The 27828-nt window shown below is 42.2% G+C and overlaps 1 protein-coding gene across 1 annotated transcript in view; it reads left to right on the top strand.

Moving 5' to 3' along the window:
- Positions 1-1750: 1750 nt before the first annotated feature.
- LOC144604599 (sodium- and chloride-dependent neutral and basic amino acid transporter B(0+)-like) overlaps positions 1751-27828 on the top strand; it is a 39181-nt gene continuing 13103 nt past the window's right edge. The window contains exons 1-9 of the mRNA XM_078419219.1: positions 1751-1810; positions 3944-4097; positions 5271-5402; positions 12480-12647; positions 15504-15621; positions 17340-17472; positions 17970-18110; positions 23708-23936; positions 27360-27485. Coding sequence (XP_078275345.1) covers positions 1751-1810; positions 3944-4097; positions 5271-5402; positions 12480-12647; positions 15504-15621; positions 17340-17472; positions 17970-18110; positions 23708-23936; positions 27360-27485 — 1261 coding nt within the window. The remainder of the gene's footprint in view (positions 1811-3943; positions 4098-5270; positions 5403-12479; positions 12648-15503; positions 15622-17339; positions 17473-17969; positions 18111-23707; positions 23937-27359; positions 27486-27828) is intronic.

Genomic DNA, 27828 nt, shown 5'->3' with positions numbered 1-27828 from the left:
TTGACTAGAAGCATTCTTTCCTCCAGATCAATCTTGGCATATTTTCATCTCTAATGCCTGTAAACTGAAAACTACTACTGAAGCTTTTGAGAACAGGCTCATATCTTTGCGGTAATGGGGTGACCAGAACTGCACACAAGACTCCATCCAGCTCTCCAAGACAGACGTAAAGCCCACTGTTTGACCTGTTTTTACAAAATGTTAAATGGTCAGCTCGACATAGATTATTACCACATCTACACCAAACCCAAACCTGTCACAGACAGATGTGTATACCAATTCATTCTTCCCTCGCACAATTAAAGCATGGAATAGTCTTCACACTACTATAGTTATTCGACCAGACGCAACTAAATTTAAGGCAGCTCTTCTCCAAGAAACCCTTCTTGTTTAAGTCCATACTCCGCCACCTCCAGTTTAAATTCCATTTGGAATATTTTGGAGGACCAAGAACCAAACACATAAGAGTCCAGCACACAAGACTCCAGCACACACAAGACTCCAGCACACAAGACTCCAACACACCAAGACTCCAACACACCAAGACTCCAACACACCAAGACGCCAGCACCCAAGACGCCAGCACCCAAGACGCCAGCACACAAGACACCAGCACACAAGACTCCAACACACCAAGACTCCAGCACACCAAGACTCCAGCACACCAAGACTCCAGCACACCAAGACTCCAGCACACCAAGACTCCAGCACACAAGACTCCAGCACACAAGACTCCAACACACAAGACTCCAGCACAACAAGACTCCAGCACACAAGACTCCAACACACCAAGACTCCAACACACCAAGACGCCAGCACCCAAGACGCCAGCACCCAAGACGCCAGCACCCAAGACGCCAGCACCCAAGATTCCAACACACAAGACACCAGCACACCAAGACTCTAACACACCAAGACTCCAGCACACCAAGACTCCAGCACACAAGACTCCAGCACACAAGACTCCAACACACAAGACTCCAACACACAAGACTCCAACACACCAAGACTCCAACACACCAAGACTCCAGCACACCAAGACTCCAGCACACCAAGACTCCAGCACACAAGACTCCAGCACACAAGACTCCAGCACACAAGACTCCAGCACACAAGACTCCAACACACAAGACTCCAACACACCAAGACTCCAACACACCAGACTCCAACACACCAAGACTCCAACACACACAAGACTCCAACACACACAAGACTCCAACACACACAAGACTCCAACACACACCAGACTCCAACACACCAAGACTCCAACACACCAAGACTCCAACACACCAAGACTCCAGCACACAAGGGTCCAGCACACAAGGGTCCAGCACACAAGGAAGTCAGGAACCAGTGCCAAGTGGGCAACCTTGCCTGAGTGTAGACTTGATGGGGAAGTCATCAGATATTAAATGTTAGCAGCATCTAAGTGAAAGACCTGAAATCTGCCAAACGGCATCCACGTTGGAAGCAGGAAACCTTTACAAAAATCGATATTGGAACTTACCTTTAAAATCCCGGTTGCAGTTTGAAAGCAGCGACGGTGCGTGGGTGACGGTTGGGCTGACGGTTGGGCTGACGGTTGGGCCACGCTCGCGCCACGCTCGCCTACCCCTCCCCCGCGGCGCCGCGGCGAACGCGCCTCGTGCGCTCTCGTCAAAGCTGCTCCTTCCACCTGCGGATCCCAGAAGAGACCTGGCCATCTCTCCTCCTCCACCACCACCACCACCCCCCCCCCCCCACGGGCAAAATGATCAAGAGAATGTTCACGGCGTTAGCAAAATCTCGGACCGCGCTGATCCAACCTGAAGTGAGTCTTCTAGTGATGGAGACACAGAGTGCAGTGGGAAGGGTCTCGACGCCAAACGTCGCCCATTCCTCCTCTCCAGAGTGGGATGCGGCCAGTCCCGCTGAGTTGTACTCCCGCCTTTTGTGTCTTATCTTCGGACAGCAACTCAGCTACGACTCCTGCAATTACTTCTCCAGCTTCCCACAGTGTCCTTGGATAGATCTACTTAACTCTACTGCCACGCCCTTGATCAGGCCCAGGAGATTTACCTACCTGCCTACATCTTCTTTGGACGCCCAACACATCCTTCACTGCAATATGGACTGTTCTCAATATATCGCTATTAACTTTCCCAAGTGCCTTAGACTTCATGTCTTTCAATACAGTAAAAACAACGGAGAAATATTAATTGAGTGTCTGATCCAACTCCTGTGGCTCCATACATAGATAACCACTTAGGTTTCCGAGAAGCCCTATTCCCTCTTGAGTTATCTTTTTTCCCTTAATGTACTAATAAAATCTCCTTGGATTCTCCTTAATCTTATCTGCCAGAGCTATCTCATGTTCCCTTTTTTGCCCTTCTGATTTCCTTCTTAAATATGCTTCTTAATTCCCTATACTCTTCCAGGGATACACTTGGTACCTGCTGCCGATACCGACCCCTGTCTCCTTCATTTTCATTGCCAGGGCCTCAATTTCACTTGTCATCCAGGGCCTATCCCCAGTTTAGAACTTTTAACGTGTGGACCAGCCCTGTCCTCATCCATAACTATCAACAAGCTAATAGACATGGTGGGGTAGCGGTAGAGCTGCTGCCCTATAGCAAATGCAGCGCCAGAGACCCGGGTTCGATCCTGACTACGGGTGCCGTCTGTACGGAGTTTGTACGTTCTCCCCGTGACCTGCGTGGATTTTCTCCGAGATCTTCGGTTTCCTCCCACACTCCAAAGACGTACAGGTTTGTAGGTTAATTGAAGGTAGACACAAAATGCTGGAGTAACTCAGCGGGTCAGGCAGCAACTCGGGAGAGAGGGAATGGGTGATGTTTCGGATCAAGACCCTTCTTCAGACTGATGTCAGGTTAATTGGCTTGGTAAATGTAAAAATTGTCCCCAGTAGGTGTAGGGTAGTGTTAATGTGCAGGGATCGCTGGTCGGCGCGGACCCAGTGGGCCGAAGGGCCTGTTTCCGCGCTGAATCTCTAAACTAAACTAAACTATTAGAACTGTGGTCGCTGGTCAAGTGCAAGACCGCAAGAAATTGCAGACGCAATTGTGGACACAGCCCAGACTATCATACAAACCAACCTCCCTTCTATTGACTCCTTTTTGTACCTCACGCTGCCTCGGCCAGGCCAGCAGCATAATCAAGGACGAGTCGCATCCTGGCCACTCCCTCTTCTCCGCTCTCCCATCAGCCAAAAGGTATAGAATTGTGAAAATGCACACCTCCAGATTCTGGAACAGTTTCTTCTCATCCTACCACAACCAGAGAGCAATGCTGAACTACTATCTACCTCTTTGATGACTATCCATGTTAGGACTTTGCTGGCTTTACCTTGCATTAAACGTTATTCCCTTATCATGTATCTGTACACTGCAAATGGCTCGATTGTAATCATGTATCTTCATTCTGCTGACTTGATAGCGAGCGACAAAAGCTTTTCACCGTACCTCGGTACATGTGACAATGAACTAAACTAATGAGGTTTGTCATCCGTTACTTGCCCTGCTCAATTTTCTACATCAAGTTTTGCCCTGCCCCTTGCCTCTACATATTTGTGAGGTGACTTTCCTGAATGTAGTTCACAAATTCCACCCCATGTAAGACATTGGCACTGTGGCAGAACCAGTATGTATTTACCGATGAGTGCTAAACATCGGATATGTGAAAAATATTACTTTACTCAGACAACACCTATTTTCAGCTGCACAGTCCTCTTGTTGGAGTTGAGCAGAAAAAAAAGGCTATTGTAGAAAAGATCATATCAAAGGATATGGGGAAAAAGCTGGAACAGGGTACTGATTTTGGATGATCAGCCAAGATCATATTGAATGGTGGTGCTGGCTCGAATGGCCTGTTCCTGCACCTATTTTTCTAAGTTTCTATGTTTTTCTATTTGTGTAGACTGATTGTTCTTTTTAACTTTCTCTAGCACACCGATGGCGCGTCGTTGTTTGAACAGCTTTATGAAACAAGTCGAGATCAATGGGGCACGAAAACCGACTATTTGCTTTCAATGATTGGCTACGCTGTGGGACTTGGCAATATTTGGCGATTCCCTTACCTGATTTACAAAAATGGAGGAGGTGTAGTAACATAGCTGAGAACTACAGAGGAACATTGAAAATTATGTACCAAATCAGGATGCAGAAATTAAAGCTATTTAGAAAGGACTGTTGTTCTCTCACGACCCCTTTCCCCATTCCACATACTCATCCCTTCTCCATCTTCCTCTCCCCCTTCCCGCTGACAAATACCCTCTTATAATCCTGCCTTGATCCCTAATGCCCCTACCCAATCCTGCCATTATCAAAAAATGTAACATTTTGGACTATGTAATTTTTGAAGTTTTAGTTTGGAGATACATCATGGAAACAAGCCTTTCAAGTCCCCTCCGACCATTGATCACCCGTTCACACTAGTTCTCCGTGATCCCACTTTCTCAACAACTCCTTACACACTAGGGGCAATTTACAGAGGCCACTTAACTTACAAACCCGCATATCTTTGGGATGTGTGAGGAAACCAGTGGAAATCCACACGGTCATAGGGAGAATGTGCAAACTCCACACAGCCAGCATCTAGAGTCAGTGTTAAACCCGGGACACTGGTGCTGTGCCACCCCTAATTAATTTCCTACTGTTTAAACTTAGCATTCTCCACATTTTAATGGTGCACCTCTGCATAATAATTTTGAAACAGCCAATAAATAGTTGTAGAAAATCACCCTACTTCTGGTTGAATGGATCCTTTTGTTGGTGCTTGTTGTTTTATAATAATTTTTCAGTGTGCTGAGAAGTGTGTTCAGGTCTGGCTGAACAATTTCTAATCTTGTGACGTGGACTCGATAAGAAGAAGTGCTAAAAAGGCATACCAAGCTTCAAAACCTGTTTTGGTTTCAATGTTAGTATCAGTAAAATCAGACTAATTTCTTGTGAGAGAAACTAAAAAAAAAATCTCAAACACTGGAAAATCTCTTTAAAAATACCCCCAAAAAATGCTGGAGAAACGCAGTTCCCACAGATGTGGCCAGATCTGCAGAACATTTTTCAGCATTTTCTGTTTTTGTTTTCTTTTTAAGTGCGTATGTGGAACTTCTCCTCGGCACTGAAAAAAAACCTTTCAATATAAAGTTGGCCTGTTGGTTTTAAAATATTGGTGACATGGCACCATCCTATCTAATAGTTATATCAAAATTACCTTGCTAAACCATTGACATAATCTTTCTCTGATGTGTTTCTTTCTTATGTAATGCACAGGTGCTTTTGTCATTCCGTATATAATCATGTCAGTAACTACCGGATTACCATTATTTTTCTTGGAATGTGCTCTTGGACAATTTTCTAGCTTGGGACCCATTTCAGTGTGGAAAGCTGTGCCAATTCTACAAGGTTGGTGTTTTATCTTGCCACATCGAAGGATATTTATATCTGTATAACCGTTAACTTTTTGTTATTCTTAGCTTTAGTGATAACTCGAAAATTTCTGTTTGAAACGTAGAATTTTTGGGGGTCAGATTTCTGGCAATAAGAATAGACAGGAATTTTCCTCAATCTTTCTCATTTTAAATTTTGGCAGTGTTTAGTTTAGTTTGAGATACAGCTTGGAAAGGGGACCTTCAGCCCACCAAGTCCATGCCGCCCAATGTTCACCTATACACTAGCTATACGCTAAGGACAATCTACAGAAGCCAATAATGGCAACTATGAAACAAATGTAATCCCTGGGAACAGCACTGGTGTAGGTCTGGATTGCAGGAAACACCATGAAGTGAAAGGCGGCACAGTAGAGTTGCTGCCTCACAGCACCAGAGACTTGGTTTGTATCCTGACCTCCGGTGCTGTCTGTGTGGTATTTGCACGTTCCCATGACCATGTTGATTTACTCTTGGTGTCCCAGCTTACTCCCATGTGCGGAGTTGTGGTTTAATTGGCCATTATAAAATTGTCCCTAATGTGTGGGGCATAGATGAGAAAGTGGAATAACACAACTAGTGTGAGCTGGTGATCGATGGTTGGTGTGGACTTGATGGGCCAAAGGGCCCGTTTATATCCTGTATCTCTAAACGCAACTAAATTAATCCACATTATAAATGTATACAGGTCTTTTTAGATTGTAAGGCTTAGATTTCAAAAGCAAAATCCAGCAGTTGCCAAAACTTATGATATAGAACTGGAAAGCCCAGCAAAAAATCAGTGGATTATACAGTTCTGTGGAGAGATAACAGAGTAAATGTTAAGGTCATAGATTTATAACCTATCATCAGAATTGTATAGCTAACATGAAATGTTTTTTAATATGTAAAGGGAGGAGGAATGATGAGAACAAAGAGAATACGTTGCATTTTGATAGATGGGGAGGTATTAAATGACAAAAGGGTTGATGGTGCAAAGTAGCATAAATGCTGAATAATTGTCTACAATTACCAAGATCAGAAATAAAAATGCTTGAACTACATATTATCTTAAATTGTACCACCTCATTTAAATTGTCTTTCCTCTTCACATCCCACTCTCCGCCGAGAATAACGTGTTTCATACTTGGCCATTTTCATCAACCCATGAGTGTCCCGGTGAGATTAAAAATTACAAAAAGCTCGAGGTCTGAAAGCATATTAAGACAGATAAATCCAAGGTCTGATAAGAGTATCCTTGTATTGTGGGAAGTTAAGGAAAAAAATTATGAGGACCCCAAGCGGAGATAGTTTCATCATCTTTAGCCACAGGGGACGTACCAGCGTCTGGAGAGTGGCTAATGTTGTGCTTTTATTTATGAAAGGACAACAGTGGTGGGAAAGAGACATGAGGGGATTCTGAGGAACAGGATCTAGCAGCATTTGGAAAGCCAAGGATTGATTAGAGATAGTATGGCTTTGTGTTTGGGAAATTGCGTCTTGCAAATTTGACTTGAGTTTTTTGAAGAGGTGATGAAGTACATTGACGAAGTCAAGGTGGTAGACGTTGCCCAAATGGACTTCACTGAGGCCTTTGACAAGATCCTACATGGCTGTTGCAAGTAATAATTCCATTGTTCCATTTTGGTACATATGACAATTAAATTCTCTTGACTCTCTTAGTATACCAGTCTAGAAGATTAGATCACAAGGGAACCAGGGTGAACTAGCTAATTGGAGACAAAATTGGCTTTGTGGAAGAAGTCAGAGGGACATAGTGGTGGGTTGATTTTTCTGATTGGAGGTGTCTGACCATGCAATGAGAATAGATGTGTCCACTGTTGCTTGTCATCTATATTAATGATTTGGATGATTATGTTGTTGACATAGTTGGTAGTTTAGTTTAGTTTAGTTTAAAGATACGGCATGGAAAGAGACCCTTCAGCCCACTGAGTCCACGCCGACCAACAATCACCCGTATACTAGTTCTATCATATACACTAGGGACAATTTACAGAAGCCAATTAACGTACAAACTTGTACGTCTTTGCAATGTGGGAGGAGACCAGAACACCCGGATAAAACGCACGCGATCACAGGGAGAAGGTACAAACTCCGTACAGCCAGACAACACTGTGGTCAGGATCGAACCTGGGTCTCTGGTGCCGTAAGGCAGCAACTCTACTGCTGCACTACTGAGCCGCCATTGTGCCGCCCCAGTAAATTTGCCAATGATACCAAAATTGGTGGTGTAGTGGATGGTGAAGAGGGTTAACTAAGATTGCATTGTGATCCCGATGAACTATGGAAATAGGCCAAAGAATGACAAGCAGAATCTAAATCGAACAAGTGCAAGATGTTTGTACTTTGGTATGGGCCATGGGGGCTGAATGGCTCTTTTCCCTGCTGTATGAAAAAAAGCTACTGGATTAATTTCTTTTTCATTACGTTTTGAGTTTTGTGCCATCCATAAACTTCAAAACTGAAGACCTGGTTTGCCAAGTTCACCTCTTAACATGACTGACGCCCAATCCTTTGAGGTTTCGGATGCTCACTTCCCTTCACCCTGGCATTGCTGTCTGGTGCTTTCTGTTCCATACAGAAAATGAGGCATTCCCTTAACTCCGTGAACATACATTGTGTAAACAAGGCGGGCAGACCGACTAAACAATATCAGCCACACAGCAATACTCAAATTGTCAAATAATTCAAGCAAATGAAACATTATTTTCTGTTAACAATGTTTGTATGTATGGAATGTATTGAAACAGACCCTTCAGTCCAACTTGCCCATGATGATCAACATGTCCCATCTACACTAGTCCCATCTGCCTGCGTTTGGCCCATATCCCACTAAACCTGTCCTATCCAGGTACCTTTTCTATCTGTCTATTCAACGTTGTGAAAGTTTGGCTTTCATTTGTGTTCCTGTGCCAGCCTATTTTGTCCCTGGGGTAGTGGATCTAAAGGTTTTTCAATCTCCATTAGGCTGACTAATGTATAATTACTGAATTCACACCGAACCCAACTGTTATAAAAAGATGAATATTTTCAGGCCTTGCCCACTCTGGGTCCAATTTCTTTACCAGCTTTTTGTGTCTATCTTCGGTTTAAAACAGCATCTACGGTTCCTGCTTACACATACAGTTCCTGTATTTCAGAATGGAATAATTAGAGATCAAATGGGTTGAAGATACAAAGGTAGGAAGGGAGGAGAAAGCAAAGGGAATGTTGTAGGATGGGAAAGATTAAATAGCAAAATGGGTGATGTCAGTGCTCCCAGCTACATTCATTCACTGTTGCTCATATTACAGGTGGCACAGCGGTAGAGCTGCTGCCTTACAGCACTTGCAGCGCCGGAGACCCGGGTTCGATCCTGACTATGAGTGCTGTCTGTACGGAGTTTGTACGTTCTCTCCGTGACCTGTATGGGTTTTCTCTGAGATCTTCGTTTTCCTCCCACACTCCAAAGACGTACAGATTTGTAGGTTAATTGGCTTGGTACAAGTGTAAATTGTCCCTAGTGTGTGTAGGATAGTGTTAGTGTGCAGGGATTGCTTGTCGGTGTGGACTCGGTGGGCCGAAGGGTCTGTTTCCATGCTGTATCTCTAAACTAAACTACTCATTTAGCGTAAGACATAGGAGCAGAATTAGCCCATTCAACCCATTGAGTTCACTCCACCATTCGACCATGTCTGATCTACTTTTCCCTCTCAACTCTATTCTTCTGCCTTCTCCCCTTTGCAGAATTTTGTATGTCTCTGCGAATGAGCTTGCTTATGGCCGGTGGCATAGTAAATCAGTCGGCATTTAGCTTCATACTAAATATACCTTAGTGTGCACTGTGCCCTGCTCCATTTGCCATAGTTACCAGTCTGCAATAACATTACCCTCCCTCTTGCCTTTCTCGTAAATGTTGAAACACATTTACCAGCTGGAACTTGATAATTATATATTGCTTTGTGCATTTGAGTGTAACCCAGCCACGAATGGGTCACTCTTCGCAATGCAATGCACACTCTGCAGACTCTTTTTAAATAGCTGATTAGCATGAGCCCCAAGCAGTCACAACATTTCTGCAACCTTCTAGTCAGTCAATAAAGTATTTATTGGTTATGCCATTAATGGCCATTTCTGATGCATCTTAGTTTTTGCCCAGCATCACTGTTGCCCCAAAGCCAGTCCAAAGGGGCATTTTCCCTGTAACTGCGTGCTTTTTCTCCGGGTGCTCCAGTTTCCTCCTACATCCCAATGACATGCAGGTTTGTAAGTTCACTTGGTTCTATAAAATTGGCCCTAGTGTGCAAGATGGAACTAGTGTAGGGGCTATAGCTGGTCGGCACGGAGTCGGTGGGCCGCAGGGCATGTTTCCACGTTGTATCTCTAAACTAAACTAAACCACCAATAGATCTGGGCCCAAGTAGTGCCCAGAGCTACTGGGCCCATCTGAAGATTGTCCCTTCTCAGTGTGAATAGCAGTAATTTGTGCTAGTTGGCAGAAAACAGACTCACAGAGCCATTGGCATTGTCCCAGACCAGAACATTAGATAGTCTAACAATCTGGCAGATGCAAGACTGTACTGCTGGCATCTGATCCCATTCCTGCAGTCATTAAAGCAACACACGCCCAGTTGCTATCTAGAAGATCTTTGCAGGCAGACTGTATTTTCTTTTATTAACACATCAGGGGCGGCACAATGGCACAGCGGTAGAGTTGCTGCCTTACAGTGCCAGAGACCCGGGTTTGATCCTGACTGCTGGTGCTTGTCTGTATGGAGTTTGCACGTTCTCCGCGTGACCTGTGTGGGTTTTCTCCGGGTAGCTCCAGTTTCCTCCAACACTCCAAAGATGTACAGGTTTGCAGGCTAATTGGCTTGGTATAATTGTAAATAGTCCCTAGTGTGTGTAGGTAGCGTTAGTGCGTGGGAATCCGTGTAGGGTTCTGCACAGTATCTCTAAACCAAACTTTACTAAGCATGTTGACATTGGAAGAATTCCACATGTGTTGCCACAGAAATTGAAATTATTTTCAATTCACCTTTCCCGGTGTGTTTCTGCTGAAGCTGAGACAGGTATAGTGTAGGGCCTCCGCTCCTGTATACAGTTAGGTAAGGACCTTCCCTGTGCTACTTGATGTCCCTGTAGACTTCCTGGCAATTTGGAAAATGTGCTAATCACCTTTCACACCACCACATCACTCTTGTCATGCAGTCCTCCCTAACATAATCCTCCAGTCCTTGAGTTTAGTTCAGTTTAGTTTAGAGATACAGCATGGAAATAGGCCCTTCGGCCCACCGAGTCCACGCGGACCACCGATCCCCGCACACTAACACTATCCTACACACACTAGGGACAATTCTACATTGATACCAAGCCAATTAACCTACAAACCTGTACATCTTTGGAGTGTGGGAGGAAACTGGAGCTTCCCGGAGAAAACACACGGGGGAACGTACAAACTCCGTACAGGCAAGCACCCATAGTCAGGATCGAACCTGGGTCTCTGGCAATTTAAGACAGCCACTCTGCAGCTGCGCCACCGTGCAGCCCAAATCTTTACTTCTTCACATCTTAACTATTGTGTGACCATGTTTTTGGGGGAGCAGTCACAATGACTTTCCTTAGTACATCCATGCTACACCCAGGTCAGCTTTCCCTGACCTAGGTGGTAGACTGCAAGTGCCCTATATTATATCATCTGAAGTAGACAATGCACCATAACTCATGAGGATACGAGATTGAGGGTTTGTTGACAAGTTGGGTTCTCTTACAACTATGCATTGATAATTTACAAAGATTTTGGTAATGCTAAGGAGAGGTTTCAGGAGATACACAAATAAACAAAGGAAGAACAAGTAAAAAATGAGACACTGAAAGAATTTAGGTACTTATGTATTGTCACCATTATTAATCCAGATCCTGTACATGTTACAGTCTCTGTGGTACCCAAGCCAATGATTATTAGCATACCTCTGATTCCTGGGATGGCAGGACTTTCATATGAAGAAAGACTGGATAGACTCGGTTTGTACTCGCTGGAATTTAGAAGATTGAGGGGGGATCTTATAGAAACTTACAAAATTCTTAAAGGGTTGGACAGGCTAGATGCAGGAAAATTGTTCCCGATGTTGGGGAAGTCCAGAACAAGGGGTTACAGTTTAAGGATAAGGGGGAAGTCTTTTAGGACCGAGATGAGAAAGGTTTTTTTCACACAGAGTGGTGAATCTGTGGAATTCTCTGCCACAGAAGGTAGTTGAGGCCAGTTCATTGGCTATATTTAAGAGGGAGTTAGATGTGGCCCTTGTGGCTAAAGGGATCAGGGGGTATGGAGAGAAGGCAGGTACGGGATACTGAGTTGGATGATCAGCCATGATCATATTGAATGGCGGTGCAGGCTTGAAGGGCCGAATGGCCTACTCCTGCACCTATTTTCTATGTTTCCATGTTTCTGTTAAGTTACTAGGAGTGGTAAGATCCACTATCATGACTTTGAAAATGGTGCCAGAACCTGGCGCCTCTTGCATGTGGTCTCATTGGACTATATGTGTATACGTTGCTAACCGGGGATTGTGTTTAGGTATGGCAATACTTTACTGAACTGCATGTATTGAAAATTATTTCAGTGTGCAATTGCACATGTGACAATAAAGCACCACTGAACTATGGAACGATTGACTTGAATGTGCCGAAGTAGGCCATGTATCAAAAGTCAAGAGCGTTTACGTAATTGTCAGAATGTTGAAATTGTTACTTGCTGCAACTTTACAAAATAAGTTAATACATTCTAGGAGCAGAATTAGGCCATTCAACCCATAAAGTCCACTTTGCCATTCAATCATGGATGATCTATCTTTCCCTCTCAACCCCGTTCTCCTGCCTTCTCCCCATAACCCCTGACACCCCTGCTAATCAAGGATCTGTCAATCTCCACCTTAAAAATATCAATTGACTTGGCCTCCACAGCCATCTTTAAGTAGTAATTATCACAGTTGACAAAATAAATGTATGTGAAAAAAATTACTGCAGTTAACTAATTTCCTTCTGATAACCTATGCTTTTTGTCCTGAATTTTGAGGTGTGGGTGTCGCTATGGTTGTTGTGACTTCAATAATCAGTCTGTACTACAACTGCATCATAGCCTACAGTATATACTATATGTTTGTGTCTTTCCAATACCACTTGCCTTGGACAGAGTGCAATGATGCTTGGAATGAGACTACAACTTGCAGCAGAAATTATTCAGGTATTTTGTAAGTTTTTTAAAAATGTATATAAATAGCTATTCGACCAACAGCTATTTTTTAGACATGCACAGAGTGCTGGAATAACGCAGTTGGTCAGGCAACATCTCTGGAAAACAAAAGAATAGGTGACATTTCGGGCTGGTCCTTTCTTCTAACCTGAAATGTCACCATTCCTTTTTCTCCAGAGGAGCTGCCTGACCCGCTGAGTTACATCAGCACTTTGTGTCTATTTTCGTTATAAACCAACATCTGCAGTTCATTTCTACACAGTATTGTTTAGATGTTTGTTTAAATGTATAAAGGAAAAAAAAATGTATATATATATGCCTGGAATTTCACCCCTGGTCTCTAACATTAAAATAGTGGCAGTCAGAGAGTGTACTTTGTGACTTCTGAATTAGAATATCATGCACTGATGCTTTAATATATTGGTTGGGGATTAATATTTAAACGGTATCTCCAAACTAAACTACACCAAATTGCTGTCAGATATGGCATTCTTTGCAGCGTAACACGATTCCCAGATTTATTTCTGAAGTTTAATTTAGAGATGCAGCACGGAAATAGGCCCTTCGGCCCACTGAGTCCACACTGACCAGTGATCACGCCGTATACTAACACCATCCTACACACTGGGAACAATTTACAATTTTACCTAAACCAATTAATTCAAATTTCACTGTACCTTAATTGGTACACGTGACAATAAACTGACCTTGAACCTACAATCCTGTACATCTTTGGAATGTGGGAGGAAACCGGAGCTGCCGGAGAAAATCCACATGGTCACAGGGAGAACGTATAAACTCCGGACAGACAGCACCCGTAATCAGGATCGACACGGGTCTCTGGTGCCATATGACCGCAACTCTAACGCTGCCCCACTGTGGCTGTCCCAAAGGTCTTGGGTTTAAGCATAATCTAAACATTGAGACATAATTCACATTTTCATTTCGGTACTCAAGGGGTAATGCCTCATCAGAAAACACAAAACTTATTTTTGGATTGTGATTAAAAGTTTAGTAGTTTTCAAAACTAATTCAAATACAGTATCTTCCATCATGTTTTGGACAAAGACCCATCATTTATCTATTTGCCTCTGTACTCCACAATTTGAGATTTGTAATAGAAAAAAAAAATCACATGTAGTTAAAGTGGACATTGTTAGATTTTAATAAAGGTCATTTTTATACATTTTGTTTTCACCATGTAGAAATTACAGCAGTGTTTCAGGGCACCATAATATTTGGGACACACCAATGTCATGTAAATGAACGTAGTCATGTTTAGTATTTTGTGCATATCCTTTGCATGCAATGACTGCTTGAAGTCTGCGATTCATGGACATCACCAGTTGCTGGGTGTCTTCTCTGGCGATGCTCTGCCAGGGCTGTATTGCAGCCATCTTTAGCTTATGCTTGTTTTGGGGGCTAGTCCCCTTCAGTTTTCTTTTCAGCATATAAAAGGCATGCTCAATTAGGTTCAGATCGGGTGATTAACGGCCACTCAGGAATTGCCCATTTTTTAGCTTTGAAAAACTCCTTTGTTGTTTTAACAATATATTTGGGATCATTGTCTTGCTGTAGAATGAACCGCCAGCCAATGAGTTTTGAGGCATTTGTTTGAACTTGAGCAGACAGGATGTGTCTATACACCTCAGAATTCATTATGCTACTACCTTCAGCAGTTGTATCATCAATAAAGATAAGTGAGCCAGTACCTTCAGCAGCCATACATGCCCAGGCCATAACACCCCCACCACAGTGTTTCACAGATGAGGTGGTATGTTTTGGATCTTGGGCAGTTCCTTCCCTCCTCCATACTTTGCTCTTGCCATCATTCTGATATGTTAATCTTCATCTCATCTATCCACAAGACCTTTTTCCAGAACTGTGGTTGCTCTTTTAAGTACTTGGCAAACTATAACCTGGCCATCCTATTTTTGCAGCTAACCAGTGGTTTGCATCTTCCAGAGTAGCCTCTGTATTTCTGTTCATGAAGTCTTCTGTGGACAGTGGCTATTGAAAAATCCACACCTGACTCCTGAAGAGTGTTTCTGATCTGTTGAACACATGTTTGGGGATTTTTCTTTATTATAGAGAGAATTCTTCTGTCATCAACTGTGGAGGTCTTCCTTGGCCTGCCAGTCCCTTTGCAATTAGTAAGCTCACCAGTGCTCTCCTTCTTCTTAATGATGTTCCAAACAGTTGATTTTGGTCAGTCTACGGTTTGGCTGATGTCTCTAACAGGTTTATTCTTGTTTCTCAGTCTCATAATGGCTTCTTTGACTTTCATTGGCACAACTTTGGTCCTCATGTTGATAAACAGCAATAAAAGTTTCCACGGGTGATGGAAAGACTGAAGGAAAGAGAGGGTGCTGAGAGCTCTCTTATACCTGCATTAAGGAGGCAATTAAATACACCTGAGTAATTACAAACACCTGTGAAGCCGTGTCCCAAACATTATAGTGCCCTGAAATGGGGGGACTATGTATAAACACAGCTGTAATTTCTACATGGTGAAACCAAAATGTATAAAAATGGTCTTTAATAAAATCTGACAATGTGCACTCTAACCACATGTGATTTTTTTTCTATTACAAATCTCAAAAGTACAGAGGCAAATAAATAAATGATGGGTCTGTCCCAAACGTTATGGAGGGCACTGTACATTGTTAAAGCATTGTGGTATTCAAAAGTAGACAAAATATTTGTTTAAAAATAAGAAAGTGGGCGAATTAAATAAGAAATTAGATTTATGAAATTTTTAACTGGGAGCTCTGTTTATATCTTGTTTTATGACTAAAATTACACTTTTTAAATCTTAAATTTGCAGATCTAATGTCTATTTTTCAGGTGTAATCTGCAATATTTCACTGCCTGATGGAACTAGCAAATTAATACAAAATAAAACTTGCCTAAATGGAACCTTAGTGGAAATAACTCGACGCAGTCCAGCTGAATCTTATTGGCAGTAAGTAAAATAGAACAGAGAATATTATGTTGTGAGAAAAGTCAAATTATTATGTTTAATCTTTTTTTTTATTCCATCAGATGATACTATGGCATTACAAAATAAATTTAATGTCCTCGATATTATGAAATAAATTAAGCACTTTAATACTGTGTATTTACTTAATTGATATACAGTGAGGGTGGTGGATATAAAGATTGAGAGCAGGTCAGCGAAACAGTAGAGTAGCTGCCTTAAAGCGGCAGAGATCCGGGTTCAATCCTGCCTAGGGGTGCTGTCTGTGTGGAGTTTGTACGTTCTCCCCGTGACCGCGTGGGTTTTCTCAGATCCCAAAGACGCACAAGTTTGTAGGTTAATTGGCTTCTGTAAATTGCCCCTATGTTGTTTAGTATAGAACTAGTGTACAGGTGAACGCTGGTCGGCACAGACTCAGTGGGCCGAAGAGCTTGTTTTCACACTGTATCTCTAAACTAAACTAAATGGAGTGGAGTCAGGGGGGAGGAGGGGGGGGGGGGGGGTGAGCCCCAAATTTAGATGTAATGGGAATGAAAAAAGATGTAAATACACACTGCAGACACTGAAAATCTGAAATAAGAACAGTGACTGTTAGACATACTCAGCACAACAGGAGCCACCTGTTAAGATAGAAAGAGTCATTCCAAGAGCATCTAATAATTATGACTTTTTGAGTGATTGATCCTGACTACGAGTTTTTACGTTCTCCCTCATGACCGCGTGGGTCTTCAAGATAGAACTAGTGTACGGGTGATCACTGGTTAGCCCCGACTCAGTGGGCCAGAGGGCCTGTTCCCACACTGTATCACAAAACTAAACTAAATAAAACTAAACTAAGCATTACACTGAAATGCGTTTTCATGTAAAATAAATAAAGTCGGATATGAAAAATTAACCCATTAAAAAACAAAACTGAAACACCATTCAGTTCAAAGTTTTTTTCACTCAAAGTTAAAAGATATTTACTTGAAAAGGGAAGGAAAAGAGTAAGGATTGGTGACATTTTGGGTCTGGACCTCCGAGGCAAAGAATTCCACAGATTCACCACCCTCTGACTGAACAAAGGCATTCCTTCTCATCTCCTTCCAAAAGGAACGTCCTTTAATTCTGAGGCTATGACATCTAGTCCTAGACTCTCCCACTAGTGGAAACATCCTCTCCACATCCATTCTATCCGAGCCTTGGTGCAGAAGAGACTGGGTGAGACCTGACACAGTTATATAAAGTTAGGAGGGAGTTCAGTAGGGGAGATGGAAGGAAAGTTTTCTCCATAACAGTGATTTCTAAAACCAGAGACTATATGTTTAAAGTCAAGAACAAGAGAGTTAGAAGGGATTTGAAGAAAAAGAATTCCCCTGGAAGGTAGTTGTGATCTGGAATGGAGTCAGGAATTTAGACAACGTTGATTTTCAGGATGAACATTTTAATCTGTGGAATTCATCGCCAGAGACACCATTGGAGGCCAAGTCATTGGGTATTTTTCTTGATTAGTAAAGGTGTCAGACGTTGTAGGGAGAAGACCGCAGAATGGGGTTGAGAGAGAAAAATAGGTGAGCTGTGATTGAATGGTGTAGCGGACTTGATTGGCTGAATGGCCTAACTCTGCTCCTGTGTCTGATGAATTTATGGTATTATACATTGCATTCACTCACAATTAAATTATGAATACTATTGCTAACCAGATTTCTTTCCATTTTATTTAGTTTGGGTGTTTTGCAGCGTTCTGCCTCAATTAATGAGACTGGTGGCGTTGTCTGGTATTTAGCTCTTTGCCTACTCCTGGCATGGTTATTTATTGTGGTGATGCTATTCAAAGGCATCAAATCTTCAGGAAAGGTGAATATTTTTAGCAAAGTAGAATTAGAATTCTGCTGAGAAAGTTAGGATGTGAGGGATCTTGAAGCAATGAATCTAGTTTATAAATTTGAAAATAACAGTAATTTCCTTTCATACAAGAAACTCACTCTCTCACACAAGCACGCGCGCACGCACACACACACACACACACACACACACACACACACACACACACACACAGTGTGTGTCCTGAACAATATTTAAGCTAGAGTATGTGGTTTATATCTTTCACACCTCACCAGTGGCGATGAATGCAAGAGTTGGTCTGACCAACTTTGCTTGTTTAGTTTAGAAATACAGCGCGGAAACAAGTCCAAAATTAGATTACAAATTTGATACTCAAATAAGATTACTGAATTAATTACAAAATTAGCTTGAAAGTCAGATAGTTTTAATTTTGTTGAGTTAGGTCATAAATGTAATTTCTTATGATCATAAATTGAGAAAATACTTAATAGTTTATTTTCCTTGGTTAGGTTGTTTATTTCACTGCCACATTTCCTTATCTAATTTTACTCATGGTTCTTGTTCGAGGAGTGACACTGGAGGGAGCCAGCAATGGAATTGATTACTACATTGGAAAACAGTCTGATTTCTCTAAATTATACCAAGCTGAGGTAAACCTACTAATAATGTGAACTATTGACCTAATTCATACTTTTTCAAAAATGATAACGTTTCATTTTATTTCCCTATGTCCCTATGTTTCTGTGTTATGTTCGGTAGTGTTTGCGAACCATCCTTATACTCGGCAGCCTTGCCACTTCTGGGGTGAGATCATTTCCCTTGTTTGAGGGGTGTCTCCGCCAGACTCTGCCCCTCAATGTCCTGCTGCGGAATGACCCTTGACTGTGGTGCTCCTCCACAGAGTTGGATGCACCAAGCTCCAGTGAGTCCCTCAGCACGTGCTCCAGCAGTCTGGAATGTCAAGTCTCACGGTCATCTGACGAGTGGTCTAATGTACCTGGTCCATAAGCTATTGAATCACACTTTGTGTCACATCTTCTGCCTTTTTCATCCCTGGCCTTTGTCCAACCATCTACCTCTCAATCCCATCTCCCCCACATCCATAAGAAAATGAGAATTAGGATCAAGACCAGGGAATCTGTCCCATTCCCGTAATATCCAGAAACTCATCTCTCTTTTGTATGAAAACAAGGGCTCAACCAAGAGTCAAGTCTGAAGAAGGGTCTCGACCCGAAATGTCACCCATTCCTTCGCTCCAGAGATGCTGAGTTACTCCAGCTTTAGGTGTCTATCAAGAGTCAAGAATGTTTAATTGCCAAACGTTCCCACAACTGGGCAATGGAGTTCTTGCTTGCAGCAGCTTAACATGCCTCTGAACATAATACACACAGATAATCTATAATGTTTTAAAAATCAATAAATTAATAAATATTACTAGTGCAAGAATCAAATCCTTTAGTGCAACTAAAGACAGTCCATAAAAGTTGATACTTGCGGAAGTTAGTGTTGTGTTCAGGAGTGTAGTGACACTTGGGAAGGACCTACTCTTGAATCTGATGGCCATGGCTTACAGGCTCCTGCACCTTCTTCCTGAAGGTAGGGGAGAAGTGTACTTTCTTCTGAATGGTAGGAGCGAAGTCTGAGCATGGCCAGGATGGTATGGGTCTGTGATAATATTGACTGTCTTTTTGAGGCAGTGACTCCTACAATTCCCTTTGACTGTGTAGAGAGTTAAGTGTCTGTGATGGACTGTGCAGCGTCCACTACTCTCTGTAATCTCCCTCGTTCCTGGGCGTTCGAGTTGCTGAACTAGTCTGTGGTGTAACCAGTCATTGTGCTCTCTAGCACATACCTGTAGACGTTCAACGGTATCCATCGACATACTGAATCTTCTCAATTTTCCAAGGAGTTAGAGGCATTGATGGGCTTTCTTTGCGTTTGCAACAATGTACTGGGTCCAGGACAGATCTTCAGAGATATTTACACCCAGGAACTTAAAGCTATTCGCTGTCTCCAGCACTGTCCCTTTGATAAAGGCAGGTTCATGGAACCTCAGGTTTCCTTCCCTGAAGCTCCTTGGTCTTGCTGACGTTGAGAGCAAGGTTATGATTCTAAAACCATTCAATTCTGATTTACAATCTCCCTCCCATACTGATTTATCATTACCTGTAATTCATCTAATAACGGCGGTATCATTAGTGAATGGAAATGTGGCATTGGAACTGTATCTGGCTACGGTATCGAGAGAGAGTGGAACATGGGTATAGAGAGAGTGGAGCAAGGGACTGAGGATGGAATCTTGCGGTGCTCCTGTACTGATGGTTAGTGAGAAAGAAGAGCTGTTGCCAATTAGTTCAAATTGTGATCTGCCAGTGAGGAAGTCAAGGGTCCAGTTCCCTTGGGATGAGCAGAGATCCAGTTCTCTGATAATTCATTTGAAAGGGGCAATGGTATTGAACGTAGAGCTGTAGTTAATAACTCCTGGTCATTAAAGAACAGCAGATTCATCAACGTTCTCCAAGTGACATAATTTCTCCTTGTCTCAGTTCTAAATAGTCTACTTGTCATTCTAAGACAAACACCTCTGGCACCAGATTTCATAGCTGGGAAACAGTCGCTCTGCACGCACCCTTTTAAACTGTGTAAGAATATTTTACTTTTCAGCAAGATTATCATATCATATCATATCATATATATACAGCCGGAAACAGGCCTTTTCGGTCCACCAAATCCGTGCCGCCCAGCGATCCCCGCACGTTAACACTATCCTACACCCACTAGGGACAATTTTTACATTTACCCAGCCAATTTACCTACATACCTGTACGTCTTTGGAGTGTGGGAGGAAACCGAAGATCTCGGAGAAAACCCACGCAGGTCACGGGGAGAACGTACAAACTCCTTACAGTGCAGCACCCGTAGTCAGGATCGAACCTGAGTCTCCGGCGCTGCATTCGCTGTAAAGCAGCAACTCTCTTTGAAACATAGAAAATAGGTGCAGGAGGAGGCCATTTGCCCCTTCGAGTCAGCACCGCCATTCATTGTGATCAAGGCTGATCATCCACAATCAGTAACCTGTGCCTTCCTTCTCCCCATACTCTTGATTCTGCTTGCCCCTGGAGCTCTATCTAACTCCCTTTTAAATTCATCCAGTAAATTGGCCTCCTCTGCTTTCTGTGGCAGAGAATTCCACAAATTCACAAATCTCTGGGTGAAAAAGTTTTTCTCACCTCAGTTTTAAATGGCCTCCCTTTTATTCTTAGACTTAGGCCCCTGGTTCTGGACTCCCCCAACATTGGGAACATTTTTCCTGCATCTAGCTTGTCCAGTCCTTTTATAATTTTATACGTCTCTATAAGATCCCCTCTCATTCTTCTAAATTCCAGCAAATACAAGCCCAGTCTATCCAATTTTTCCTCATATGACAGTCCCGCCATCCTGGGGATTAACCTCGTGAATCTACTGCGTCATTAGCAAGGATGTCCTTCCTCAAATTGGGAGACCAAAACTTTCTTCACTGCCTGCTGTACCTGCATGTTTACTTTCAGTGACTGGTGTACAAGGACACCCAGGTCTCGTTGCACTTCCCTTTCACCTAATCTGACACCATTAAGATAATAATCTGCCACCTTGTTCTTGCCACCAAAGTGGATAACCTCATATTTATCTACATTATATTGCATCTGCCATGCATCTGCCCACGCACACAACCTGTCCAAGTCACCCTGCAACCTCCTAGCATCCTTTTCGCAGTTCGCACTGCCGCCCAGCTTTGTGTCATCTGCAAATTTGCTAGTGTTACTTTTAATTCTATCATCCAAATCATTAATATACATTGTAAATAGTTGCGGCCCCAGCACCGAGCCTTGCAGCACTCCACTCACCACTGCCTGCCATTCTGAAAAGGACCCTTTTATTCAAACTCTTTGTTTCCCGTCTGCCAACCAATTCTCTATCCATGTCAATACCCTACCCCCAATACCATATGCTCTAATTTTGCACACTAATCTCCTGTGGTGCTACATCCACTGGCTCTCCTTCATCCATGTTACTTGTCACATCCTCAAAAAATTCCAGAACATTAGTCAAGCAGGATTTCCCCTTCATAAATCCATGCTGACTTGGACCAATCCTTTTACTGCTATCCAAATGCGCCGTTATTACCTCTTTAATAATTGACTCCAGCATCTTCCCCACCACCGATGCCAGGCTAACTGGTCTATAAATCCCCATTTTCTCACTCGTTCCTTTCTTGAAAAGTGGGATAACATTAGCTACCCTCCAATCCACAGGAACTGATCCAGAATCTATAAAACATTGGAAAATGATCACCAATGCATCCACGATTTCTAGAGCCACCTCCTTGAGTACCCTAGGATGCAGACCATCAGGCCCTGGGGATTTATCAGCCTTCAGTCCCATCAGTCTACTCAATACAATTTCTCACCTAATGCAAATTTCTTTCAGTTCCTCTGTCTCCCTAGACCCTCCGTCCTCTAGTACATCTGGGAGATTGTTTTGTGTCTTCCTTAGTGAAGACAGAACCAAAGTACCTATTCAACTCCTGCCATTTCCTTGTTCCCCATAATAATTTTACCTGTTTCTGCCTTCAAGGGACCCATATTTGTCTTTAGTAATCTTTTTCTCTTAACAAACCTAAAGAAGCTTTTACTGTCCTTCTTTATATTCTTGGCTAGCTTACCCTCGTACTTCACCTTTTCACCCTGTATTGCCCTTTTTGTTACTTTTTATTGTCCTTTGAAAGTGTCCCAATCCTCTGGCTTCCCACTGCTCTTTGCTATGTTGTACATCTTTTATTTTAGTTTTATTCAATCCCTAACTTTCCTTGTTAGCCATAGTTGACTCTTGCTCCCCTTAGAATCTTCCGCTTTGGAATGAAATGATCCTGCATCTTCTGGATTATGCCCAGAAATTCCTCCCATTGCTGTTCCACCGTCTTTCCTGCTAGGATCCTTTTCCAGTTTACCTCGGCCAGCTCTTCTCTCATGCCTTCATAGTCCCCTTTGTTCAACTGAAACACTGGCACTTCTCCCTCTCAAATTGCAGATTAAAAATTATCATATTATGGTCACTACCTACTTGCAGTTCCTTTACCTTGAGTTCCCTTATTAAATCTGATTCATTGGACAACACTAAATCCAGAATTGTCTTCTCTGGTACGCTCCAGTGCAAGCTGCTCTAAGAATCCATCCCGGGGGCACTCTACAAACTCCCTTTCGTGGGGTCCAGAACCAGCCTGATTTTCCCAGTCTACTTGCATATTGAAATCTCCCATTACCACAGTGGCATTACCTTTATTACATACCAATTTTAACTCCTGCTGCAACTTACTCCCTATATACAGGCTACTGTTTGGGGGCCTGTAGATAATTCCAATTAGTGTTTTCTTACCTTTACAATTCCTCAATTCTATCCTCAGCGACTCTACATCTGTCCCTATGTCAACCCTTGTGAGGGACTGAATTTCATCCCTTATCAACAGAGCTACCCCGCCACCTCTGCCCACCTGCCTGTCCTCTCTACAGGATGTATAACCCTGAATATTCAGTTCCCAGTCCAGATCCTCCTGCAGCCATGTCTCTGTAATCCCCGCAATGTCATATCTACCAATCTCTAACTGAGCCTCAAGCTCATCCACTTTACTTCTTATACTTTGCGCATTCATATATAATACTTTTTAATCCATTACTCACCTCACCTTTCACATCGATTCCTAATTCACTTGGCCATACTCTCCTATCCCTTCGTGAGCTTTCTGTCCCGTTAATTCTGGGGTCTTTCGTAACTTTTCCTTTACTCTCTTTCCCTTTAACTCCATCCTTGTCTTTCCCATTTGTCTCCCCCCCCCCCCCCCCTCCCCCCCCCCCCCCCCCACTATTTAGTTTAAAGCCACCCGTGTCTTCTTAAGGGACAATGATGTGTGATTATTTGGGGGAGGTTACATAGAAACATTTTTTTACCCGCGAAACATTTTGTTTTGCCAAGACATCCAATTAGTTTTATGGAATCATGTTGTAACAGAACTACTTATGTGCTGTAAGCTGTGAAGATATAATATTCAGTTGTTAAAACGGACATTAATGAGCAGAGGTAGAGGTGGTCAATGATCTATGTATCATTTATTCTTTTTATTTGTCAATATTAAATTAATTTAAGTTAATTTTCTAGTATAAACATTCTTAAGTTAATGGAGAATTTTCTAATTTATTTTCCTTGCATTTGCCAGGTTTGGAAGGATGCAACAGCACAAATATTCTTTTCCATCTCAATATCTCTGGGTGGTATAACAGCTTTATCATCTTACAACGAGTTCAACAACAACTGTTACCAAGATGCAATTATTATCACCACTGTTAATAGCCTTACAAGTCTATTTGCTGGATTTGCTAACTTTGCCATCCTTGGGCACATAGCCTTTAAACAAAGAACATCTATTGAGAAAATTGTAGAGTCAGGTATCTTTTAAGGATCATAAGGTCATATAAGTGATAGGAGCAGAATTAGGCCATTTGACCCATCAAGTCTACGCCGCCATTCAATCATGGCTGATCTATCTCTCCCTCCTAACCCCATTCTCCTGCCTTCTCCCCTTAACCCCAGTATCAATATATTGGGGGGAATTTGCACTTGCAAGTGCACTAAATTTTTCTGACTGCACGGCTCCAAACAGCCTTGAGGACTGAGTGGAAAGAGTGCAGGGAAGATTTACATGGATGTTGCCGGGACTTAAGGGGCTGACCCATAGGGAAAGGTCGAGCAGACTAGGACTTTATTCCTTGGAACTCAAGAGGCTAAGGGATGATCTTATAGGGGTGTGTAATATAATGAGGGTGTGTAATAATCTCGTACCATTACCCAGGGTACGAGAATCAAGAACCAGAGGACATAGGTTTAAGGTGTGAGAGTCATGATTTAATAGGAACCTGAAGGGCAACTTTGTCACTCAGATGGTGGTGGGTATATGGAGCGAACTGCCAAAGTAGGTATTTGAGGCAGATACTATGAGCATTTACAAGACACTTCGACAACCACATGGATTGGAAAGGTTTAGATGGTTATGGGCCAAATGCAAGCAAATGGGACTAGCTTAGACGGGGCATATTGGTTGGCATGGCCAAGTTGGTTCAAAGGGCCTGTTTTTGGACTGTGTGTTTCTCTGACTCCCACCCATAGCTATTCTGTACCTCCAAATGTCTCATCTGAGATCTTGTGTCCGTTTGGGATTAGAAAATATGAATAACTCTTCTGGAACACCATTACATTTTCTATTTCTTAATTTTCTCCATTTTTTTTCATATACAAGATATTCCCACTCTTGCAGAACAGAGAAAGTGCAGAGTTACAGTAGACCCGCTTACTGCCCAACATTGCTGGTTTTCCAGAAAACATCACCCATGCTATCCGGCCTGTATTTATGGTATTTTTAAATATGTGTTGGGTATATGGAATGAACTGCCAGAGGAGGTAGGTTGAGACAGGTAACAACAATCAAAAGGCATTTGGGCAGGCTTAGAGGGATTTGTGCCAGACATGGGCAGGTAGGTCCAGCTAGTTGGGCCATTTTGGGAGGCTTGGATAAGTTTGGGTCAAAGAGCTTGTTTCTGTGCTGTATAACACTATGACAAGTTCATCCCCTATAGAAGTGATTTTGTGGCGCAGCAGTTATGTGATCTTTCATTAAGTATTTTTAATGATCACAAAACTAAATTTCCTTTTGCTATTTTGTCCAGGGAACCCTTTTTTTAGATTATTCTATGTTAATTTTATAGTATAACTTTGATATTGTATTCTTTTTTAAATGTTTCTACTTTGCTTTGCATTTTATCTCCTTTGACTTCCAAATATTATTCTATCTGTATATCTTTTTTAAATGAATGTTCCTGTCAGTTATTTATTGATCCTCAATGACCAATAAGTTATTGATCCACCACTAACCTGCCTTACTTTGAACTTTTGGTGGAAATGCTTTCTCTAGAAACCTGTCGATTCTACTTTTTAAAAATCTGTCACAGTTTTTCTGGGTTATTTTTAAAGATTTTGCCCCCATTTGCATCACTTTATTTCACTGTTGTTTCCTAATAACATGCCCATTTATAACCTTCTTCCCATATTTTGTTCTTCTCTGCTTTACCTCGCACACAAAATTGTGGATTTATGCTGGCAATAGGAAACATTTTTAATTTCATTTCTGATGTAGGATCTTTATCATGTAATGTTAACTCTTCTTCCTTCCACTGATGCTGCCTAACCTACTGAGCGTTTCTACCATTTCTATTTTTTACCGCAAAGACACAACAGTCTAAATGGCTTTGTTTCCTATGGTACAATTCTATAATTTATGTTTTTTTTTAAAATTCATGTAATTTCTGGTTATGCTGTATCACAAATGACATATTAGTTATTATATGGAATTTTAAACAACATATATTGAACTAGAAGGAGGTAGAGTTCCTGGCCTCTCTCTCATGGAACAAAACAGCACAGCACTGAAACGGGTCCTTCAGCCCATAACGTTTGTGCCAAATATGATACCAAGTTAAACTGATCACCTCACTGTGACAGCACATAATGCCACAGGAGATCCTTATTTTCCCTGTAGCTATCAAACTGTGCAACTCCTCCCCCTTCTGTCATGGGGTAGACTGAATTACCCCCTCCCCAATCTTTGTTCATCCCCAATCCTGGACTTTCCACTCGTCATTTTAATTTCATGTTTCATGTATCTTGCTGTGTTTTATGACTCTTGGAAGACCAATTTCCCTCCTGGGTTAAATCAAGTTCAATCGTATCGTATCGTATTTGCCTGTACATGATCCGTACCCCTCTATTCCTTGCACTTCCATGTGCCTGTCCAAAAGCCTCTCAAATGCCACCATCATGTCTGCCTCCACCACCACCCCACCACCAGGCATTCCAGGCCCCCCACCATTCTGTAAACAACTTGCCCCACACATCACCATTAACCGTTCCCCCTCCCACCATATAGCGATCTATGCCTTCTAGTGTTAGACGTTTCCATCCTGGGGAAAAAGTTTCTGACTGCCTTATCAATGCCTCCCCGAATTTTATATCTCATCCTCCGATATTGCAGAGAAATTCTGATGTTCCGTTCTCATTTTCAGAGTTATTTCCCTGTGACCATAGTAAGGTAGTCATGCCAAAGCCCTTCAAAATAGTTGGTCACATTTTAAGACTACCATTCAAAGATTGTTTACTGAATTTTGTGTTTACTTTCTTTTATTTCTACTACTTTAAAAAAGTAGCGTGTTAAGGATTAATTTCAATGAGGCCTCTGTGATTAACTAGAATAATATTAGAGCATCTATTTTGGAATTTTAACGTGGTTTAGTTCAGAAATACAGCGTGGAAACAGGCCCACCGAGTCCGTACTGACCAGCGATCCCTGTGCACTAGCACTATCCTACACACCAGGGACAATTTACAATCCTTTTGCCAAAGCCAGTTAACCCATACGTCTTTGGAGTATGGGAGGAAACAGGAGCACCGGAGTAAAACCCATGAGGTCACGGGGAGAACGTACAAACTCCATACAGGCAGCACATGACGTCTATGTGATCATCCAAATTATATGGACACCAATGGGAGGAGTGTTGAAAATTTTCCTTTGTGTTAAACTGATGGGAATATTGTTATTTGCTAAGATTATTCATCGTATCTAAACAAGTAGGTGGGGCTAGTGTAGTTGGGACGTTGGCCTGTGTGGGCAAGTTGGGCCGAAGGGCCTGTTTCCACACTGTATCACTCTATGACTGACAAATTCAGATATTTTTGGATAAAGTCTTTTCTATATTAATAAGATCAAGTTACAGCATCTTGAATACTGTCAATGATTCATATCTATTCTATTTATGGTTTAGGTTTTGGCCTAGTTTTCATAACCTATCCCGATGCCCTTTCTCACCTCCCAATAGCACCATTCTGGTCTGTATTATTTTTCATGATGCTTATCTCTCTGGGAATTGATAGTCAATTTGCACTTATAGGTAAGAATGATATTCAGTTTTGTGTACTTGTCGCTCACTGTTTATAAAAGTGTATACTTTTTGTCCACTAATTAATGAACAAACTGCATAAACTCAAGTAAACTAGAGTCTTAATTGGGGATAAAAACCTGGATCACGAGCAATATCCATTCATTTTTTATTCATTTAGAAATGTGTTTCACCGGTATTTCTGAAAGACCAGAATTTCTTTGATATAGGCAAGAACATCAAAAATGTGGGCAGTGGTCGAGTCACTGTCTTCCAGTGCTTACATCGCCAGAGACTCTGGTTCAATCCTAACCACGGGTGCTTGTCTGTACACAGTTTATACGTTCTCCTCGTG

This window comes from Rhinoraja longicauda, chromosome 22 (assembly GCF_053455715.1).
Source record: "Rhinoraja longicauda isolate Sanriku21f chromosome 22, sRhiLon1.1, whole genome shotgun sequence".
In the NCBI taxonomy this organism is placed as follows: domain Eukaryota; kingdom Metazoa; phylum Chordata; class Chondrichthyes; order Rajiformes; family Arhynchobatidae; genus Rhinoraja; species Rhinoraja longicauda.
The sequence above is the reverse complement of the archived record's forward strand: the minus strand, read 5'-3'. Positions and strand labels throughout refer to the sequence as shown.